The sequence below is a fragment of the Sprattus sprattus genome (assembly GCF_963457725.1).
Source record: "Sprattus sprattus genome assembly, chromosome: 12".
NCBI lineage: Eukaryota > Metazoa > Chordata > Actinopteri > Clupeiformes > Clupeidae > Sprattus > Sprattus sprattus.
The window spans coordinates 9,063,353-9,085,852 of NC_137910.1; the positions used below are offsets into that span (position 1 = coordinate 9,063,353).

Consider the following 22,500-nt stretch of genomic DNA (forward strand, 5'->3'; position numbering starts at 1 on the left):
GTCCAAACGGGACCTTTTTTGGATATTCGGTCCTGGAGCATTTCCACGACAATACGCGCTGGTAAGTACAATGCGTATTCCTTTTGATTACTGCTATATTAGTAAGCAAGTTTATCAGAGGGTGGGATATTTTGGGAAAACACTATTTTCTGTATTATATGCAAGTTAGTATTCGTTTAGTTCAAATGCAAAAATACTTTGCAGGGATGATACGCAAGGGTGTCAGACCAGGGGAGAAACTGAGGGAAAACAGCTTGTGCTAAGACGTCATTCGCTGTCCAGATGTACCCCTTTCCAACTTTATTTAACAGCAAAATGAAAAAGGCATTACATAGACATTACATAGACATTACATAGACATAAACAGAATTCTAGCCTCCCTATGTGTTAACTGTATGTTTTCACCCATTCACTAAGCCTATGGTCAATAAGAAGTATTTATTTGCAAATGCGAGATGCTGATTGTAGATCTGCAGATGTTGAACTTCTGTCGTAAATTGTATTACATGATAGAGCGAGGCCCACACAGTCACGCTTTTGGCTTACATTAGGGATGCCATTTTTCCTTGAAGTAAATCTTATTCCGACGGGTGAATATACACCCCATCTTCATTTGGCTCTTGGATATCCACCTAGTGCAATCATTTCAATGTAACACAGTTACTCTGTGTTTATGAAATATATATCATGGGAGAATGAGCTTTATAGTGACAGGGTTGTCAAATGCAAACACTTATAAATAATAATAATAATAATGGATTTTATTTTTATAGCTCACTTTCACATCCAAAGAGGTCTCAAGGTGCTTATGAATCTATTCAACCAACACACACACACACACACACACACACACACACACACACACACACACACACACACACACACACACACACACACACACACACACTCACTCTCTCTCTCTCTCACCCTCTCCCTCTCCCTCAGGATCCTGGTTGGAGCTCCCAGGGCGAACTCGACCTACAGCAGCTCAGTGCACTCCCCCGGAGCCGTGTTCAAGTGTCGCATACACAGCAACCCAGAGCACCGATGCACAGAGATGGACCTGGGCAGGGGTCAGTAACTTCACCTCTATGTCTCTCCCTCTCTCTCCCTCTCTCTCTCTCTCTCTCTCTCTCTCTCTCTCTCTCTCTCTCTCTCTCTCTCTATCTCTTCACCCCCCTCTGTCTCAACTTATCATTAACTGTGTACATGTTTCACACTTGGCTCTGCCCCCTGGCCCTCCTGCAGCGATACAATCCCCAGCCACATGCAGGTATTTTCAGCACTCGCCTATAAAACAATACTGGACTACAATTGGTGCTGTGTTTCCAAAAGCGGACGTGTTTTGCCTGCTGAAGCTTTACTCACAGTTCACAGAAGAAGGTGAGGGAGTTTAGATCACTGTTTTGTCAGAATCAGTGACCATGGCAACCTGTTTTGTCACGGTTGTTACAGCCAAACCAGCACTGCATGACTGTACTCAGAAATGCTGATGTCTTCATATTTGCCTCACCATATTATGCTTTTTGAAATAACTGACACTTTGCCAAGCCAGCAAGAGAGAGAGACCCTGAATGCAGATCTGGGGGTGAGCAGAGGTTCTCAGACATGGGGTCTGATTCTGTCACCCACACCAAGAGACTGAGGTCTGTGCTGCATACCATTGGCCAATAAATGCTCATGTTCTCCACCACATCCTGTTTGAGTGGATGCCCGTAGCTGTTATCTGACTGGAGGTTCCTGTGAAGATCACTGGTGCTGATAACCAGCCCTGATTCGCGGTGGAGCGGTGTGTGCTGTGGCCAGTGATGGCGGAGAGACCCATTCCTCTCTTTGTTTGCCATTCATTACTACTCTGGGGGAACCATAGACCAGCGCCCCACACCACACATGGGTCCGGTGCCCACACACTCAAGCCCCCCCCCCCCCCCCCATCTGCCTCCTGTCCACCCCCACTATCCTATCTATAAAAATGCTTGTAACCCCCCCCCCCACAAAAAAAGAAATGTCCTATTCTGGCCATATGGACACTTTCTGTGTTTACACTGGGAGGACTGTTTGGTGAAGTGTTCATTGGTTCTTGCTGAGTGATCACTTTTCACATCCACAGTCATAATGTCTGTTTTCAAATCGTATTTAATATATCACCAGAATGTGGCCAGCTTTCCTTTTGGGTTGGATATACATGTAAAAAAAAAAAAATAGACACTGTCTGGCTGCGAAAGTCCAGAAAGACTCTCTGATCGACATGATGGATGTTTTGGCTAATACTTTCCAAAGGGCCTTGCCAAGTATTTGGAGTCAAAGACGTCGCCTCTGACGAAGCCCACTTTCTTGTGGTTGAGATTGAGCGGACGAGATTCATACGATTTGAATGGCCAAGCCCCTTCTTTCAGCGTGTGTCATCAGCTAGGGGAAGGCGCTGTGTGAGGCAAAGCGTTTGCCGGAGGTGCTGCTCCGTCTCCCACTCCGCCGTGTAGTCGGTGAGGAAGCGTGAATCATAATCCATCCCAGAGCTCAGGACCTTGGGACGGACTCACTCCGAGGAGCGCCGAGGAACAGAGCTGGAAAGGGAAGCGGTGTCTGTTATGACCTGAGTTTTTACGGTAACAGGCTTTAATAAATGTGCAGACTCCAGGGCCAAAACCGTAGACCAGGCCACCATGGAGGTTTCTTTGAGGTCCGTGCCCACCCTTCTTTCAGCCTGTCAAGCTCTCGTGTTCGTGAGCTTTTTTCAGAGAGCCAGGATTCTGCATGTTTGCCAGCTTTATAAGGAAGTAGTTAAAACTTAAACTATTGAACAAGATACGCCGTCTGCTCCTACACAGTGCTCTTGCAGTGTTAGTTAATGGTCCTCAGAAGATCTTTATCTGTCCCTCCTCTCCCATGCATTTGTGAAATATCGCAGCATGTTTAGCATACTGGTGTGAGTGAAGAAACATGTGTCTGCTATTTCCTACAACTCATGGTCAGGCGACCTTCTCGCCCTAGCTGTTAAACAGTAGTGTGAGTGTGTGTGTGTGTGTGTGTGTGTGTGTGTGTGTGTGTGTGTGTGTGTGTGTGTGGTGTGTGTGTGTGTGTGTGTGTGTGTGTGTGTGGTGTGTGTGTGTGTGTGTGTGTGTGTGTGTGTGTGTGTGTTTGTCATCTCTCGCCCTAGCTATTAAACAGCAGGCCGACACAAAATGATCCGTGGAAATGAGTGTGCATTTTAAAGACTTAGTAGGCACAAAACAGTATTCATTTGAGTCTGTCAAAAAGCCCACACAGCCATGTGATTACCCTGATGATAGCATGAGTGATGTTACAGCTGTGTGCTCTCCAAATGCAGGCTTTGCACATGACATGCTAAACAACCCAAGGATTTATGAGGTCGTCCCAATAGAGTTCAGAGCATCATATGCCCAGGGTTACACTCCATTCTTCACAACGACCCTCTATTATATTCTTTCAAATGTTCTCCGTGTTATTCTGCCTCTTGGCTGGAGGGAGGTTTTGGAAGGCAGAGTGGAAGAGAGCTTTCTGTTGTGGTGTAATTATCTGGACAAATATGTGAATGGTGGTTGTGTCTCCTAGTTGTGGGGCATGTTTTGTATGATGTAATGGCGAAACCTCGGGCCAGGCTGACCTTTGTCATCAGTTTCAAACCAATATTGGAGACCTTTGTCATCAGTTTGAAACCAATACTGGAGAGATGGGAGTCTCTCTATAGGGAGTTAGTTAGTGAGTTAGTTAGTTTGTGAATTAGTGTGTGAGTCAATTAGTTAGTTGGTGTGTCTTTTCCGTTCTAAAACTGATTGTTCAAATCCTTGATTGTGATTGGCTAAAAGCCGTTGTAAAATCCAGCATTACCTTACAATTTGACCTCATGACATTCTACGATAACATTCCATATTACTGCGCAGCGAATGGCAAGGTGGGTGTTTCACTTTTATCTGCTCACTTAAGTTAGAGGATAAAGCTGTGGAACTGATTTGAACTGAGTCATTTTGTCCCATCTGGTGTGGCAGTTATTGTTTCCTGTTTAGCGGTTCTGTCTGTTCTTGTTTTGTTATCTTTTAACCAGCACACCATGCTCCTGCCTGTCAGCGGCAATGCCAGACCTTGTGTGTTTGTTCTGTCTGTGTGTGTGTGTGTGTGTGTGTGTGTGTGTGTGTGTGTGTGTGTGTGTGTGTGTGTGTGTGTGTGTGTGTGTGTGTGTGTGTGTGTGTGTGTGTGTGTGTGTGTGTGTGTGTGTGTGTGAAGGGGGTTCAGGGGTTTGATGTTTCTTTTTTGTTTGTTTGTGTGTGTGTGTGTGTGTGTGTGTGTGTGTGTGTGTGTGTGTGCGTGTGTGTGTGTGTGTGTGTGTGAGACTCTGTATCTGTGCTTGGGCCTGTGTGATTGAACAGATGAAGATTTATGTGAACTTTTTTCCTACCAGTCACCACTGAACTTACCTGAATCTTCATTGCATGGAAATGTCTATGTCTGTGCCATGTGTTTGTCTGTGTCTGAGCGTGTGAGCGAGCGTGAGTGTGTGAGCGAGCGTGTGTGTGTGTGTGTGTGTGTGTGTGTGTGTGTGTGTGTGTGTGTGTGTGTGTGTGCGTGTGTGTGTGTGTGTGGGGGTAAGTTTAAATCAGAGCCTGAGCCCTTGAGCCCTCTCTTGGGTAGGTGGTGTAATCTGGGGTAACTCAGGGGAACAGTCTGGCTGGGAGAGCGCCCGGGTTGGGACTCGCACAGAAGAAAACAAACAAGTGTGTGTGTGTGTGTGTGTGTGTGTGTGTGTGTGTGTGTGTGTGTGTGTGTGTGTGTGTGTGTGTGTGTGTGTGTGTGTGTGTGTGTGTGTGTGTGTGTGTGTGTGTGTGTGTGTGTGTGTGTGTGTGTGTGTGTGTGTGTGTGTGTGTGTCTCTGTGTGTGTGTGTGTGTGTGTGTGTGTGTGTGTGTGTGTGTGTGTGTGTGTGTCTGTGTGTGTGTGTGTGTGTGTGTGTGTGTGTGTGTGTGTGTGTGTGTTTGTGTGTGTTATTTAGATGACAGGGGGAAGCTCAGCTCCTGCTTTTGATGAGATGTTTATGGGATGAAGAGCATTCCTGGAAAATTATAACTCGATGAGATGCGCAATATTTGCGAAGTAAAGTCTTAGTAGTTGAGCTTTAGAGAGAGCTGCCCCTGCACATGTGGGAAGCACAGTTACCCCTTCCTACTGCCCTCCACTCATACTGTGATAGGTTCTAATGCCTCCACTCATACTGTGATGGGTTCTTCTGCCCTCCACTCATACTGTGATGGGTTCTACTGCCCTTCACTCATACTGTGATGGGTTCTAATGCCTCCACTCATACTGTGATGGGTTCTAATGCCCTTCACTCATACTGTGATGGGTTCTACTGCCCTCCACTCATACTGTGATGGGTTCTAATGCCTCCACTCATACTGTGATGGGATCCTACTGCCCTCCACTCATACTGTGATGGGTTCTAATGCCTCCACTCATACTCTGATGGGTTCTAATGCCCTTCACTCATACTGTGATGGGTTCTAATGCCTCTGCCTACACTCATACTGTGATGGGTTCTACTGCCCTCCACTCATACTGTGATGGGTTCTACTGCCCTCCACTCATACTGTGATGGGTTCTAATGCCTCCACTCATACTGTGATGGGTTCTTCTGCCCTCCGCTTATACTGTGATGGGTTCCTACTGCCCTCCACTCATACTGTGATGGGTTCTAATGCCTCCACTCATACTGTGATGGGTTCTACTGCCCTCCACTCATACTGTGATGGGTTCCTACTGCCCTCCACTCATATTGTGACGAATTCTAATGCCCTCCACTCATACTGTGATGGGTTCTACTACCCTCCACTCATACTGTGATGGGTTCTTCTGCCCTCCGCTTATACTGTGATGGTTTCCGTCTACCCTCCACTCTTACTGTGATGGGTTGTTCATTGAGCAGACAGTGATCAAAGCCTTTTTTGGGGGGAAAAAACCCAAAGCATTCGCCGCCAAAATCAGGCAACATGCTGTAGCTCCATATTTTGACTTCTATGCCCAGCACATGGCTTGGCAGGCTGGATTCATGTCTCAGACCTTTCTGTTACGGCTCAAGCTGCCCCAGGATCAAAACTAATAAAAGATTACACACAGTAGTGTGTTTGAGTGAGGTGCTCCAGTGGGCAGAGAGCCCTTCAAAGCCCCGGGCTTGATGCTTCTCCTCCGCGGCCATGCGGGCAGAGGGGGGGGGTAACCCGAGCCAAAGCAAACAGCGGAGCGTCTTGGGAGCAGTCAGTTATCCTGCTCTGTGTCCGGCGGGAACAGTAGGGAGGCAGCAACGGTAGTAAAACCACTCAAACGCAAATATTGAGTGTTTCTCTCCCTCACCATTCTTTTCTCCTTTTTTCCCTCACTTTTTTGCTTCTTTTTTTTCCTCCTCCTCATTTTTCGGAAAGCCATGAATTCATTGTGCTCATGAGTTCCAGGTGTGTGAGTCAAATGGGGGTGAAAATATACATTGGTGCCTCCAGCTCTGTCCAGGCCAGGACTGGGAGGCCAAGGAGGCTGACCGCGGGGCCTGGAGGGGGGGGGGGAAGGGACTGGCTCCTGGGGTTAGGGTAAGGGACTGGCTCCTAATCATAATGGTTTGTCTGTCCTGTGTCTTCCAGGGAACAAGCAGAGGGAGTCGTGTGGGAAGACTTGCCAGGGTGACCGTGACGACGAGTGGATGGGCGTCAGCTTGGCCAGGCAGGACAAGCCCAACGGGAAAGTGCTGGTAGGACTGTCAACCTTACTCTCTCTCATCCTTTCTGTCTGTCTGGGTATCTCAGTCTGACTGTCTCTCCATCTGTCTATCTGTCTGTTTGCCTTACTGACTTGTCTGTCTGTCTATCTGTATCCGACTGTTGGCCTGCTGGTCGGGCTGCCTGCCCGTTAAGCTCTCTCTGAAATTGGTGACAGTTTTATAATTTTGTCAAATGTCACCTACAGTCTTTTAAAACGTGGAGCATCCCATCACACAAACATGTCTAACCCTAACCTGGCCATGAGTTCGTTTGTGCCCCCCGCAACAGTCAGTCCCACTCAGACCAGGTCATAACGTGCCAGGCTGGGGACGTTGCCACAGCATTTGTTTACTTGTTTGTTTATTTTGGTTTAATTCTGGTTGCAATTTCCCCAAATGAGAGATCCATAATGAGGCTCTGAGCCTGCTGGCTATGGTCTCCACACTGCAGTGTTACTCGCAGGGTAATTGATGCCATAAACAGGGTCTTTACTGGACAACCTGTGCATGTGTGCTGAAGCACGTCTCAACAGCCAGTAGTCCCCAAGCGCCCAGGCCTGCCGTCCGCGAGGTGTGTGTGTGTGTGTGTGTGTGTGTGTGTGTGTGTGTGTGTGTGTGTGTGTGTGTGTGTGTGTGTGTGTGTGTGTGTGTGTGTGTGTGTGTGTGTGTGTGTGTGTGTGTGTGTGTGTATGTGTGTGTGTGTGCGTGTGCACGTCTCAACAGCCAGTAGTCCCCAAGCGCCCAGGCCTGCCGTGTGCGAGGTTTGCTTTCCTCGTACATCTGTTTTTACACAGAAACCACGTATTGCTGTAAAACACGACCAAGCACTGAAGCCATCATTGTTACAAATATCTTTCCATCACACACACACACACACACACACACACACACACACACACACATACACAGTAAAACTCCAGCTGTGCCCCTCTGAGGAACATGAGGGAGAAAGAGAGTAAAAAAGCTGTCGTGTGCATTCCCCTCTTCTCTCCTCTCTCTCCTCTCTTCTATCCTCTCTTCTCTCCTCTCTTCTATCCTCTCTCTCTTATCTCTTCTCATCTCTCTCTCTCTCTCTCTCTCTCCCCTCTCTCTTCTCTCTCTTCTCTCTCTTCTCTCCTCTCTCCTCTCCACGTGGAATCATCCCATGTGCGTGATGAATGAATCACCGCGGTGTGGGTCTCCGACGGGCTTAAGCTAACAACGACTCAAAGCTGTGCTGTGCTGTGCTGTGCTGTGCTGTGCTGTGCTGTGCTGTGCGGTGATGGGCTGTGCTGCCCGGCGCCTACCGGCGTGTCCTTCCCCCCTTGTGCCGGGGGAGATAAAGTGTGAGCGTGCTGCACGAGATGGACAGCTGGCTCCGGTCGGTTTGTTTAGACTCCAGCTACGCAGAGGTGGTCCAGCCCAAGGGCATGCCTCTCATTAGGCCCTAACTTATACACCCTGCAGTGGGTGATGAGAGCTCAGACCCTGGGGGGAAGGGGTGGGGGGTTAACCTTCCTACTTCAGTCTTGATGTGCACCTTTGGAGGAAAGGGGGGGGTGGGGGGGGGGTCTGAGGGACAGATAAAGCACCTCCTGTTTGTGTGTGGAGGGATGAGGCATAAACAGATGGTACTGGCAGTGGCGTGGCAGCTCCAGTGTTGATAGGTCCAGTGTTGGTAGCTCCAGTGTTGATAGCTCCAGTGTTGGTAGCTCCAGTGTTGGTTGCTCCAGTGTTGGTGGCTCCAGTGTTGGTGGCTCCAGTGTTGGTGGCTCCAGTGTTGTTAGCTCCAGTGTTGTTAGCTCCAGTGTTGATAGGTCCAGTGTTGGTAGGTCCAGTGTTGGTAGCTCCAGTGTTGGTAGGTCCAGTGTTGGTAGTACCAGTGGCTCCAGTGTTGGTAGCTCCAGTGTTGGTAGCTCCAGTGTTGTTAGCTCCAGTGTTGGTAGCTCCAGTGTTGGTTGCTCCAGTGTTGTTAGCTCCAGTGTTGGTAGCTCCAGTGATGGTAGCTCCAGTGTTGTTAGCTCCAGTGTTGGTAGCTCCAGTGTTGGTTGCTCCAGTGTTCGTAGCTCCAGTGTTGTTAGCTCCAGTGTTGGTAGCTCCAGTGTTGGTTGCTCCAGTGTTGTTAGCTCCAGTGTTGGTAGCTCCAGTGTTGGTTGCTCCAGTGTTGGTAGCTATGCTGTGACAGTGATGTGGCAGTTATGTGACTGTGATGTGGCAGTGATGTGGCACAACAGCCGGAAAGAGAGATTAGAGAGATGGCTGGGGTGTGGGCACACACACACACACACACGTTAGAGAGATGATTGGGGTCTGGGCACACACACACACACACACACACACACACACACACACACAAATACACACACACACGTTAGAGAGATGGCTGGGGTGTGGGCACACACACACACACATGTTAGAGAGATGGCTGGGGTGTGGGCACACACACACACACACACACACACACAAGTTAGAGAGATGGCTGGGGTTTCTCACCTCCTCCCTTCCTGTGGTGGATGGATGGCCCAAATCTTGTGATCAGTGACTTGCTTTTAGAATCTGCCCTGGCATTGTAGCTCGACAGATAGAACAACTTTGGGACTGTTGTGTAGTAGAGAGCCTTCCTCACGTGCAAACACACACACACACACACACACACACTAACACACACACACACGCACGCACACGTTTCCTTTTCAGCTGTAGGGCCTCACGTCGTGGTGCGGTGTGCCTGAAACGGCTGTTTGGCAGATGTGAGCCTCTCTTCCTCTTGTTTTATCCCCATCGCTCTCGGCATAGTTCTTCAGCCTATCAGCTGTCAGCAGGCAGAGAACACGCTGATGACAGGACATTCTATTGCTCCTGACGTCGTCAGGAAAAACAAAAGCTCCTTTAAGGGCCTAGAAAGAAGAAGAAATAAGTTTTAACTCATTCAGTAAATTGCCCTTATTTTCCACCACATTCACATTTCCAGGCCATTACGGGAATCGTTTGTTTTTATTTAGTTTTTGGAGTCGTTTGATTAGCCGGTGTGGGGACGCAGGGGACTGCTGTTGCTCTCAGTGTGTGTGTGTGTGTGTGTGTGTGTGTGTGTGTGTGTGTGTGTGTGTGTGTGTGTGTGTGTGTTTACAGGGGACTGCTGTTGCTCTCAGTAAAGGAAAGATGTTTATCAAACACTGAGCTGAAGTAATTCAGTTGTGAGGTCACCAGGACTGGTGTGTTGAGCTTTGCCAGGGCTATTGACCAACCAGGCATCACTGGAACACACACACACACACACACACACACACACACACACACACACACACACACACACACTTACACACAGACAGACAGTTATAGTGTTTCCCAAAGCAGCTGGGAGAGCCAGAGAGTCATCTGATTCATTTGGTATGCCCCACAATCCACACAACTCACTCCAGCACTCATTTCAGTGACCTGAAAAAAAGGGAGAGAGGGAGACAAACTCAAAGAGAGAGAGAGAGAGAGAGAGAGAGAGAGAGAGAGAGAGAGAGAGAGAGAGAGAGAGAGAGAGAGAGAGAGAGAGAGAGAGAGAGAGAGAGAGAGAGAGAGAGAGAGAGAGAGAGAGAGAGAGAGAGATGAGGGTCGTCGTTCAGCATGGTCTCGTGAGCCAGAGGAACCTGACCACTGCGTCCCTGCGGGGCTTTAGGTTATTGCCACATTCATGTTCCTGCCCCAGACTGGGGCAGCTTTAGGTTATTGCCACATTCATGTTCCTGCCCCAGACTGGGGCAGCTTTAGGTTATTGCCACATTCATGTTCCTGCCCCAGACTGGGGCAGCTTTAGGTTATTGCCACATTCATGTTCCTGCCCCAGACTGGGGCAGCTTTAGGTTATTACCACATTCATGTTCCTGCCCCAGACTGGGGCAGCTTTAGGTTATTACCACATTCATGTTCCTGCCCCAGGCAATGGGCAATGGGCAGCGCTGACGGGGCAAACAGAGATGCTCCCAGGGTGGTTGGTGGGGTGGGGGGGGTTGTGCCCCTTTGTTTTGGGCTGACTTTATGAATTTGGGGGGGGGGGGGGGGGGGGATGCTACTTTATTATCCTCTTATTTGTTTTTGGTGAGGTTTTCCCCCTCTTTTCTTCCTCCACTGCCCCCCCTCCCCTGGATCCTCCGCTATGAACTCCCACGATCCGTCTCTGTGCTCTACGGGATGAGCCTCATGGCCCTTAGAAGTGTCTGCCATGTTCAGACGTCCAGACCTCAAGCCGCTGCACCAATGAAGCCATTATATTCACAGCTCTGCTGAGGCTTGGCTGTGGTTGAAGTGTTTTCCTCTCAGACATGAAGAAGGCACCGATTGACGCCACGGCTGGCGTTCAGATGCCCAGAAGAGATGTGCTGTCTCGGTGTGTGTGTGTGTGTGTGTGTGTGTGTGTGTGTGTGTGTGTGTGTGTGTGCCTAGAAGAGATGTGCTGTCTTTGGTTCTTGTGTGTGTGTGTGTGTGTGTGTGTGTGCCCAGAAGAGATGTGCTGTCTCTGGGTTCATGTGTGTCTATTTGCTTACTTCATTTGAGTGCGTCAACAGAATTTATTTTGTGTGTGTATGTGTTTCTGACAGTGTGTGTCCTCCTGAGGTGTGTGTACACGTGTGGATGTGCCTGTCTGTGTGCGTGTATGTGTGTGTGACGGTGTGTGTCCGCCTGAGGTGTGTGTGCACGTGTGGAAGTGCCTGTCTGTGTGCCAATGCTCACACTGTATGCACTGGGCTTGTACAGCTGGATGTATGAGGTCATGTTTTGCCCCTTTGTGTATGCATATGTGTGTGATGCATGTGTGTGTGTGTGTGTGTGTGTGAGTGTGCGTGTGTGTTTGTTCATGTTTGTGTGTGAGTATGTGTGTGAGTGTGTGTGCGTGTGTATGTGTAATTATGTTTGTGTGTGTGTATGTGTGTGTGTGTGTGTGCGTGTGTATGTGTAATTATGTTTGTGTATGTGTGTATGCGTGTGTGTGTGTGCATGTTCTGCCCGTGCTGATTGTTCCCTCCTGGTCCACGCAGGCCTGTGCCCACCGCTGGAAGAATGTCTACTACAAGTCCGAGCACATCCTCCCTCATGGCTACTGCTCCATCATCCCCTCCACGCTCCAGGGACCCACCCAGCCTCTCACCCCCTGCTACGAAGGTAGGTCATACCTCCCTCTGTCTCACCTCCCTCTGTATCTCCTCCCTCTGTCTCACCTCCCTCTGTCTCTCCTCCCTCTGCCTAACCTCCCTCTGTCTCACCTCCCTCTGCCTCACCCCCCTTCATCTCTCCTCCCTCTGTCTCACCTCCCCCCTCTGTCTCTCCTCCCTCTGTCTCTCCTCCCTCTGTCTCACCCCCCTCCGTCTCTCCTCCCTCCGTCTCTCCTCCCTCTGTCTCACCTCCCTCCCTCTGTCTCACCTCCCTCTGTCTCACCTCCCTCCCTCTGTCTCACCTCCCTCTGCCTCACCCCCCTCTGTCTCACCTCCCTCTGCCTCACCCCCCTCTGTCTCACCTCCCTCCCTCCATCTCTCCTCCCTCTGTCTCACCTCCCTCCCTCTGTCTCACCTCCCTCTGTCTCTCCTCCCTCTGTCTCACCTCCCTCTGTCTCACCTCCCTCCATCTCTCCTCCCTCTGTCTCACCTCCCTCTGTCTCACCCCCCTCTGTCTCACCTCCCTCCCTCTGTCTCACCTCCCTCTGTCTCTCCTCCCTCTGTCTCACCTCCCTCTGACCCTCCTCCCTCCCTCTGTCTCTCCTCCCTCTGTCTCACCTCCCTCTGTCTCACCTCATTCTGTCTCACCTCCCTCTGTCTCTCCTCTGTCTCACCTCCCTCTGTCTCACCTCCCTCAATCTCTCCTCCCTCTGTCTCACCTCCCTCTGACCCTCCTCCCTCCCTCTGTCTCACCTCCCTCTGTCTCTCCTCCCTCTGTCTCACCTCCCTCTGACCCTCCTCCCTCCCTCTGTCTCTCCTCCCTCTGTCTCACCTCCCTCTGTCTCACCTCATTCTGTCTCACCTCCCTCTGTCTCTCCTCCCTCTGTCTCACCTCCCTCTGTCTCACCTCCCTCCATCTCTCCTCCCTCTGTCTCACCTCCCTCTGACCCTCCTCCCTCTGTCTCACCTCCCTCTGTCTCACCTCCCTCCCTCTGTCTCACCTCCCTTTGTCTCTCCTCCCTCTGTCTCACCTCCAGCCAGCCCACTCTAATGTCCCACACACAGAGCTTTTCTTTTGGGAACACAGCAATGCATTTCTGGATACTGATCAATGAAGATGTGCTGTAAATTGATTATTTATGATCGGTGGTTGAAAACAGTGTCTGTCATTGTCTCTTTCCTCCTCTGGTATTTTGTTATTTCGTAATTGTTTTTGAACAGCAAAGATGACAAATGGTAGAATGTTCTAGCTTGCCTGTCCTCTCTGTGGGTTGGGAATGTTGTAAGCACTTTGGTGCATACCACCACAGCACAAGTGCTGAAAGATAAACAGCGAGAGGAGAGGATCTCATAATCACATGGTCTCACAAAGAAAAGTGGCATTGTCATGGAAGCATGTCATGGTTTTATTTGCTTTCCCAACTTGAGCTGCTAGGCCTCCTTCTCCCACTGGTTAAGGTGTGTGTGTGTGTGTGTGTGTGTGTGTGTGTGTGTGTGTGTGTGTGTGTGTGTGTGTGTGTGTGTGTGTGTGTGTGTGTGTGTGTGTGTGTGTGTGTGTGAGGTTAAGGCATGGGGAGAGGACTGCAGAGGTTAAGCTTTTTCAGCTGTTTGTGCTTCTGCCTTTAGGAGTCATTGAACGGGGGGGGTTGATTTGTTTTAACGCGTACCCTCACACACACACACACACACACACGCACCCTTGCGCCGTGGTGGAAAAGGGCTGAGGGAGTTTATCATGGCACAGGTTCTGCTGGAGTCTCGCAATGAGTTATGGCGCTTCGCCTTGATCCAAACCCGCTCCAAGGTTTTGGCATCTGAAGGCTGGCACCAGGGGGACCTAGAAGTGCTCTCTCGAAACGCAAGTGCACGAAATACGAGCAGGGGGGGCGGGCGAGCGAAGGGGCGAGAGAGAGAGAGAAGCGCTCTGGCAAGACGGAGCATCTGGGAGTTAGTTTCAAGGGCACCTGCTGGCTTAGGTGCCAGTCGTTATTTGACGCGCTGCATGGCCGTGGCCAATAGATAGGAGTCTATTCCCCAACCTGTGTTCTTACAGAAGAAAAACGTTTAGATTATGGAGTGATAGTAGCCATGGACGCTGTGTTGAAAAACAGGCATTCGCCCGGAGCTTGGCGTTGCGTCGCGTCAGATTATGTCCCCGCAAGGCACCTCTTATGACTTGGCGCGCGGACCACCCTGTTTAACAACGTGTAACAGGACTGCTGTGATTGGCTCCGCGCATGCCATAAATTACGAAGTAGCTTTGTTTTTATTGGTCAGCTCTCCGCTCCACATGCCACCAGTGCTGTTCAATGAACCTCTTTGGAGCAACACACACACACATACACACATACACACACACACATAGACCCACAGTTCAATTAACCTCTCTTTGGAAAGGCATTATCATAAATCATAAAAATGTCTCTCGCCATTACAATCTGGTTCGCTCCACGAGACCCGGGACCTTACAAGATTTGTTTGGTTATGACAGAGAGTGCAGTTTTCAAGCCAGTTGATTTCTCGCTCTCTCTCTCACTCTCTGTTTCTCTCTCTCTCTCTCTCTCTCTCTCTCTCGCTCTGTTTCTCTCTCTCTCTCTCTCTCTCTCTCTCTCGCTCTGTTTCTCTCTCTCTCTCTCTCTCTCTCTCTCTCTCTGTTTCTCTGTCTTGATTCAGTTCACGGGTCACTGCGCCAGTCATTTGCTTCCTTCCGTTGCTCCGGTTCCCTCAGCTGGCAGTTGCGTTCAGGCAGAGCCTCTGCTGAGTTAGTGTGTGTGTGTGTGTGTTTGTGTGTGTGAGAACAGTGTGTGAGTGTGAGTGTGTGTGTGTGTGTGTGTGTGTGTGGGAGTACAGTGTGTGTGTGTACAGTGTGATTCACAGGCATCCAAGCTCAATATTATCCTGTAATATGAGAACACAGTATGCCCCCTCACACACACACACACACACACACACACACACACACACACACACACACACACACACACACACACACATTCACACCCCCCCTCCCCAAGTGTGAGTTTTTGTTGAATGTGGAGCTGCTCCGTTTGTTGGAGGAGAGAGACGGCTTTCTGCCTCCAGATTCCTCTTGGACGGAGCCCTGCCGCTTTGACTAGCTCCATATGGAATGCAGGAAGGCCTCCAGTTACTGCTGGCTCAGGCGCACAGTGAAATAATTTGTGGTTTGTTGTTTCTTGCAGACTATAAGAAGACGTATGGGGAAGAGCACGGCTCGTGCCAAGCGGGGATAGCAGGCGTTTTTACAGAGGTCAGTGGCAGTGCACGTGTTTCTGTTCAATGCTGGATGTGACACCACCACCACCCCGCCTACCACCCCCCGTCATCATCCCTCTGTCCGATCATCTCGGGGGTCTGTGGTCCTTCTGCTCGGATTGACACACACACACACACACTCACACACTCACACTGTTCTCACACACACACACACACACACACACACTAACTCTGCTGCTTCCACTGCGGCTCTCTGCTTCTCAACAACATGTCCCTCCATGTGTGCCAAGAGGGGACTGTCGGTTTTTCCATGTTTTTGTGTTTTTGTGTCAATTACTTTGTGACAGTGTAACATGACATTGCTGCTATCGGTTATGTTTTTTTTCCATGACAAATTGGGCTGCATTGTCCATCACGACTCAAAAGTGTGTTTTGTGGGGTGTGTGTGTGTCCATCACGACTCAAAAGTGTGTTTTGTGGGGTGTGTGTGTGTGTCATAGCTCTTACGTGTTTTCATGACACGATGAGGGAACATTGATCTTGCCTCCTGGGCTTCGTGGAGTTCTTTGGATCATGTTGCATTCTTTTTGAAAGTACAGCCAACCCATTAATGTGCGCTCCAGCACGGTTTGGAGAAGCTACTAGAACAATACCTGACAGAAGTGATGCCCAATCCAAAGGTCATCATCTTTCAGTGGAAAACAGATTCCTTCCACTCAATAAAAGTAGATGGATGCCACATTTGATCCTCGAATAAGATAAGGGACCCAGAAAGAGAGGTAGATTTGATGTTTTTTTGGGGCGCATAATTTCGATAATTGAAAACTCATGCTTAACATTAATGTTGAACTCATAACACATTACACAACGAAGAAGCTGCTGACTGACAGTTTGTTGTTGAGAAACGAGGTGCTGAGCTCCTTTTTCTTTTCCGTTTTTATTAGTTTTAGTTAACACCGATGTTGTGAGGCCTTACCGCAGCTCCGAGAGCTCCTAACACACTAACACGTGTTTAGGATATCAGCGCTCAGTGTAGAACCAGTCAGGTATGAATCGGTGAATCAGCCTCTGTCCTCCATGCCTGGAGCAAGGGCCCAGCATGGGTCATTCCTTAGATCTCGTTCACTCTCCCCTCTCATACTGAGACGCTGGCCCTGACTCGCGACTCGCATGACTATCTCGACCCAGTCCATCGAAACCAGATGGGCTCTCGGCAAAGAAAATCCTCTGCTTGTGTCCGAGGGTGACAGCTTAGTCATTGGCTCTGCATTGTGAGCGTGCTTGACCGTAATGACCTCCCGAGCGCAGAAGGTTTTTCCTTTCCTCTTTCTTCTTGTTTTTCCGGAAAGCCCCGAGAATGTTTTTGCGGTCGGCATCCATCTGTTTTAGGTGATCACCAAACAACAATGCCAAACGGCACAAATAAGCTCATAAGCCGGGCGCCCGGTGAGTTCAAACCCGCTTCTCCCCTGAGTTCAAACTCCCACTGCAAACAAGCAGAGGAAATTAGAAAAGCACACAGACCTGGATTCCAGTGTCTACACACGCACACACACACACACACACACACACACACACACACACACACACACACACACACAGAGAGACCTGGATTCCAGACTTGACTCACGATTTGAATTCTTACCCCCTCGTTACTCTGCCACGGAGTTGGATTAGAAAGCCACTCACTCCGTTTCATTCAGCGCTGCGACGTTCAACAGCTACGGGGGGAAAAAATGTGAACATGAGAAACTTCAAAGCGCTGAGTTGCAGAGTTCAGAGACATGCTTGAGGGATCAAAGGAAGGAAGGGACAGCTGGCATTCGCACTCGTCGTCTGGTTAGCAGAAGATAACACAGCATGGTTTTTGTGGCGGTCGGTTAACCAAGACCTCACACACGTCTCCTGCTCCCTCCTGCCACACCACCACCACCAATGTTTTTTCACAGGAGAAAGATTGCATTGAGTCAAAAAATGAAAGAATAAATTAATAAAAAAGTGGAACCCTGGTATTTTCTGTCAGCCCGCTAACAGTGCTTGTGCTCTCCCAGGAGCTGGTGGTGATGGGGGCTCCGGGGTCGTACTACTGGACCGGGACGGTGAAGGTGTACAACGTGTCTTCCAATACGTTCTACAACCTCAACAAAGATGACGTGACTTCCCACAGATACAGCTATTTAGGTAGGAATTTTCGAAGTTCCTTTCAACCTTCACCTTGTAATGCATCGTTATAAAAACAGGAAACTACAAACCATCTCAGAACTATATGGTTCCTTTGTATACTCTGGCTCTGTATGCTTCACTTTCTGGCTACCCTCTTGGCACTGGGAGTGTGGTGTACGACTATAAACTATAGTAATATTCATCAGTGGGTGTGTGGTGTATGACTATAAACTATAGTAATATAAACTCCAAAGGCATGAAATGGCCACTGCCATCAAGGGGGAAGTGTCCAAAACCAGGCGCTTCATTTGATCTCCCCTCAGTCTGACTCCTCTCCTGTCCTCTCCTCTCCTCTCCTTTCCTCTCCTCTCCTCCCCTCTCCTCTCCTCTCCTCTCCTCTCCTCTCCTCTCCTCTCCTCTCCTCTCCTCTCCTCCCCCAGGGTATGCAGTGACTGCTGGCCACTTCTCCTCCCCCAGCACCATAGACGTGGCCGCGGGTGCCCCCCAGGACAGTGGTGGCGGGAAGGTATACAGTGAAGTTTGTTTAGCTTAGAAATGTACTCTGACAGTCTGAGTGGCAGCATATGGTGCCTCATGTAAGTGGTTCTTGTGTGTATAGTGGGATGGTGGCTGTGCTAGAGCATACGGTGCCTCATGTTAGTGGTTCTTGTGTGTATAGTGGGATGTGTTGGCTCCAGGCACTGTTGAGGAAGACCGGTTTTATCTGGTCCCCTTTGCCTTCCGTGCAAATGAAGCTCCTTAAGCCTCAATTAGTCCACACAAGAGGGGCTAATTGCATCACAAGGAGTTGACTTGCAACACTGTTCCTCTCTTCCCCAGGTGTATATTTTTAGAATCGAGGGATCATCACTGGTGAAGACTTTTCAAGCCTCAGGGAAAATGGTAGGTGCTTCAGCATACAGCCAACAGACTCGACTAGAGGTGGTTAAGTGTGTCTACCTGCAGGGGAGAAATAAGAGTGATGCCTGCGCATTTACAAAACAGACATGATCCAAGCAGGGTTTTTCCTGGGTCAAAATGGCTCTTCGGTGCTCCCCCCAAAAAATTGCGCACAGTCTGTGTTGCCTATCAGCAGAAATCAATGTTTTTTTTTTTTAACATTTCATAAATAATGGAGGCTATGCTTGAGGTTATCATTTTGCTTCCACTTTAAATTAAAATAGATAGGCTAATATATTGACAATAGTCCAAGCCCCATGGTGCTATCATGTATGGTTTAAAGATTCAAGATCAAGGTATGCAAACTACTGAAATCTATATCAATAGAATCTAGAACTAACCAGTGGTCAGTAATGGAACACACGAATTATGAAAGTCAAGTTTATCTATTATTACTATTCATGTTTATTATACAAACCTACATACCATTATTTTCACCAATGGAGGCTGCGTTGGAAATCGATAATCAAACTTTTGACAGTATTTTGAGTGGAAATTTAATGTGCATTTGTACAGGTGTATTCGTGTACGTCGGGCTGGCCCTCGCAGTGGAACGACAGTTTTCAACCGCACCAGTATTATTATATTCCAGATGCAACACAAACGAGTTGAGCTTTCAAAACCAATGCTGTTGTCTGCCTTGCGTTCTACTGGTACTCGTTAAAACGCGTAGACAAATCAAGTAATAGCCTACACCTGTGTAAGTTCTCAACATAGCAGATATTTTAATAAATTGAAAGCCATGAATATTAAAACCGCCGACTGATGAAGTCAGGATGCATCCGCAGGTTGAGTAATTAAGTGATTGGCTCTGTCCATTCGCGCACCTCACAGTTGCGTATAGATCAGACTTATCAACTTGATTACTATTGATCAAAACAGAACGAGAGTTCGGCTGTAGCCTACTTGAAACATACTATTCAGAACATATTCGCTGACGTGCATTGCATACGTGATGAATTGCTCACAAATCTGCTTAAAACAACTAGTGAAGGTGTTTTAGAATAATATTTATGCCATATACAATAAGTGACTTTATGTAAACACCACTTATTAATGTTAGCTGCCTAATTATTTAGCGCAATGCTAGCATGACTCTACCGCAATTCGATTTTTAACCAAGGTAGCCTATTGTACCTATTGAGCCTGTTGATCGCGACCTGTTTACAAATCTGGTTAAAAAGATAAAGGTGAGCTGATATTTATAGATACTAAATATTTCCCAGGCATCTAATGGCTTACAGCTACCTGTAAAGCATCTACACGTACAGAGTAAGGTAGGTTGACTGCTAAATCGGCAGCCACCAGTCTTTGGATAGCTCTCATAAATCAGTTATTGTATATATGGCATTAATATTAGTCTTACCATCACACATAGGATATATAGGTTCACGCACACACTGCTTAAATAAAACTTAAAGCCTACTATCAAAGTATTGTTTTTTTTAAGATAATGTAGGCAACTGCTTGCTAGCTGCTTTATACAAAAAAAAAAAATTATAGTGACTAACGTCTGGCAAACTTGGAGAAGCCTCTGTTCAATTGGCTGAGGGGTTAGGAGGCGGGATCTGCTGCTGCTGCTTGAATTCAACGTGAGCGCTTAAAACACCATTAAGCTGAATTGGATGACAGTTTATTTTTTATCGCAGACTTTTTTTTTTGCCTTTAGGCGCTCGGGATTTTTCATAGGCGTTCGGGAAAACGGCTTAGGCGCGCGCCTACATTTTCTTTATGCAGGAAAAACCCTGCCAAGTGGTGTTTCAATCCCATAAACATTCACTGTCAGCTTGTGTTTTCTCGAAGCATCATTGACAAAGTATGTTTAGTAGTTGTTGCATGACAGTGAGTTAATTGTTTTCTTTTGAGAGCTCCATCAAGCATATGTTTATGGAAAGAAGTGCCTGAAGATAGGAACTGTAGCAGAGGCGCTATCCACGCTGACCGTCCAACTCCTCTGTTTCAGTGGCCAACTCCCTCATAACATAATCCCCCATGATGTTTGTAAATAACCCTCTGCGTGGCTGATGTTAGTGTTTTTATAAACGTGATGAATGTTCTGTTCTCAGAGAGAGAGCATGTGTGTGTCTGTGTGTGTGTGTGTGTGTGTGTGTCTGTGTCTGTGTCTGTGTCTGTGTCTGTGTCTGTGTCTGTGTCTGTGTCTGTGTCTGTGTCTGTGTCTGTGTGTGTATGTGTGTGTGTGTGTGTGTGTGTGTGTGTGTGTCTGTGATAGGCAGTGAATGGTCCGAAGGTTCTTGACTGTGTCTGGTGACTGTGCTGTGTAACCTGACCCAGAGCTCTGTGCCTCGGCTCTGTTTCAGATGGGCTCTTACTATGGCTCCTCATTGTGTGCAGTAGATCTGAACGGGGACGGGCTCTCAGACCTGCTGGTGGGGGCCCCCATGCACAGCCAGCAGCGGGACGAGGGGCAGGTCACCGTCTACCTCAGCCATGGCAATGTGAGTCTGTGTGTGGGGGGGAGGTGTGAGTGTGTGTGGGAGTGTGGGAGTCGTTGAGTGTGTTTTTGTGTGCGTGGGCGTGTGTCTATGTATGTGTATGTGGGGGTTTGACGGTGGAGGTGGGTATGCTTTTTTGTGTGTGTGTGTGTGTGTGTTTACGTATGTGTAAGTAGGTATGTCAAGAGATGTAAAAAAAGTTGTGAACTTTAATCGTCAGTGGTGTACAATTGTTGTAGCGCTGTGTGTTTGGCCTGTTCTTTGTGAGGTTCTGGATTCAGTGTCTCTGCACGGTCTACCATTCCCCGTCTTCCCAGTCTACCATGGTCTACCGTTTACATATGTCTCCTCTTGAGTTCCAACCATCTCTTTGTGTCGACAGGGAGCCATGGAGGAGACGGCGGTCCTAAGCGGGGACAATGCTTATAATGCCCATTTTGGAGAATGCATTTCTGCCATTGGAGACATCGATGATGATGGTTACCAAGGTCAGTGTTTATAAGCAGTCGTGTGTGGAAAGCACAGTCACATAAGCGGCTTGCTATGTGCTACGTGCTACGGGCTACGTGCTACGGGCTACGTGCTACACCCTTGTGTCTTCCTTCTGATTGCTGTATATGTTTCGCTTGGGGGGGATTGCTCATCTCTCATCTCCAGTGAGTTGTCAGTGTTATCACTGAAAGAGCCTTTTAATTTCCCCTGATGCGTAATCTGAAAAAAAAAAATGTGTTCATTATTTTGTTCATGGAAATTCCAGAAAAAAAAGGCAAAATTCAATCAATCTGGACCGTGGACCGTAAAATCACATTTTTATCTCTCGTCGGGTTGTCTCTCACGCTCACGTCCAAAACCCCTCTTGAGGGATGAATGACCCAAAGTGAATAATAACCTGAGAAAGCATAACTCTCTGGCATCGTTCTCTGATGCCTTTCACAGCCTGAAATTGCTCCATAAATTGCACTTTTGGGTGATGCTGTAACCGAGGCGCTGGTGTGAAAGAGAGTCATGGAGCAACTGGACTGAGATTGTGCCGTGTCAGGGCTCTATGTTCAGTGAGACGGGCTTTATGTTCAGTGAGACGGGCTTTATGTTCAGTGAGACAGGCTCTATGTTCAGTGAGACAGACTTTATGTTCAGTGAGACAGGTTCAGTGAGACAGGCTCTATGTTCAGTGAGACAGACTTTATGTTCAGTGAGACAGGTTCAGTGAGACAGACATTATGTTCAGTGAGACAGGCTTTAAGACAGATTTTTTTAATGTATTTTCGGCTCATTATGGTGCGATGTATGCACAATTGTTTAAAGTGAACTTGAGAAGGCATGCTGTTTTAATTATTATGTGGTGGTGAGAATCCTTTGGAAATGTACCCTTCTTCAGTTCCCTCGCTCTTTCTCTCTCTCTCTCTCACAGACACAATCCCTCACTCCTCTCTCTCTCACTCTCCCTCTCTCTCACAGACACAATCCTTCAATTCTCTCTCTCACTCTCCCTCTCTCTCTTTCTCTCTCTCACACAGACACAATCCCTCACTCCTCTCTCTCTCACTCTCCCTCTCTCTCACAGACACAATCCTTCACTTATCTCTCTCACTCTCCCTCTCTCTCTTTCTCTCTCTCTCACAGACACAATCCCTCACTCCTCTCTCTCACTCTCCCTCTCTCTTACTCTCACTCCTTCTCTCTCTCTCCCTCTCTTACTTACATCCACGCACGGATGCACACATACACACACGCACACAGACTTCCTGCCATTTTCCTGGCACTTCTCGAGCCAATCATAGGCTTTTCTTGGCAAGTGTTGCACACTCGAGAGCAAGG

At 48.4% G+C, this 22,500-nt stretch overlaps 1 protein-coding gene across 1 annotated transcript in view; it reads left to right on the forward strand.

Annotated features, from left to right (window-relative positions):
• Positions 1–22,500, forward strand: part of itga9 (integrin, alpha 9) — a 69,011-nt gene that overhangs the window by 164 nt on the left and 46,347 nt on the right. The window contains exons 1-10 of the mRNA XM_080848786.1: positions 1–61; positions 946–1,073; positions 6,640–6,746; positions 11,759–11,882; positions 15,073–15,140; positions 17,158–17,287; positions 17,710–17,795; positions 18,110–18,172; positions 20,548–20,685; positions 21,065–21,170. The exon at positions 1–61 is cut by the window's left edge and continues 164 nt beyond it. Of these exons, the coding sequence (XP_080704912.1) occupies positions 1–61; positions 946–1,073; positions 6,640–6,746; positions 11,759–11,882; positions 15,073–15,140; positions 17,158–17,287; positions 17,710–17,795; positions 18,110–18,172; positions 20,548–20,685; positions 21,065–21,170 (1,011 nt within the window). The remainder of the gene's footprint in view (positions 62–945; positions 1,074–6,639; positions 6,747–11,758; positions 11,883–15,072; positions 15,141–17,157; positions 17,288–17,709; positions 17,796–18,109; positions 18,173–20,547; positions 20,686–21,064; positions 21,171–22,500) is intronic.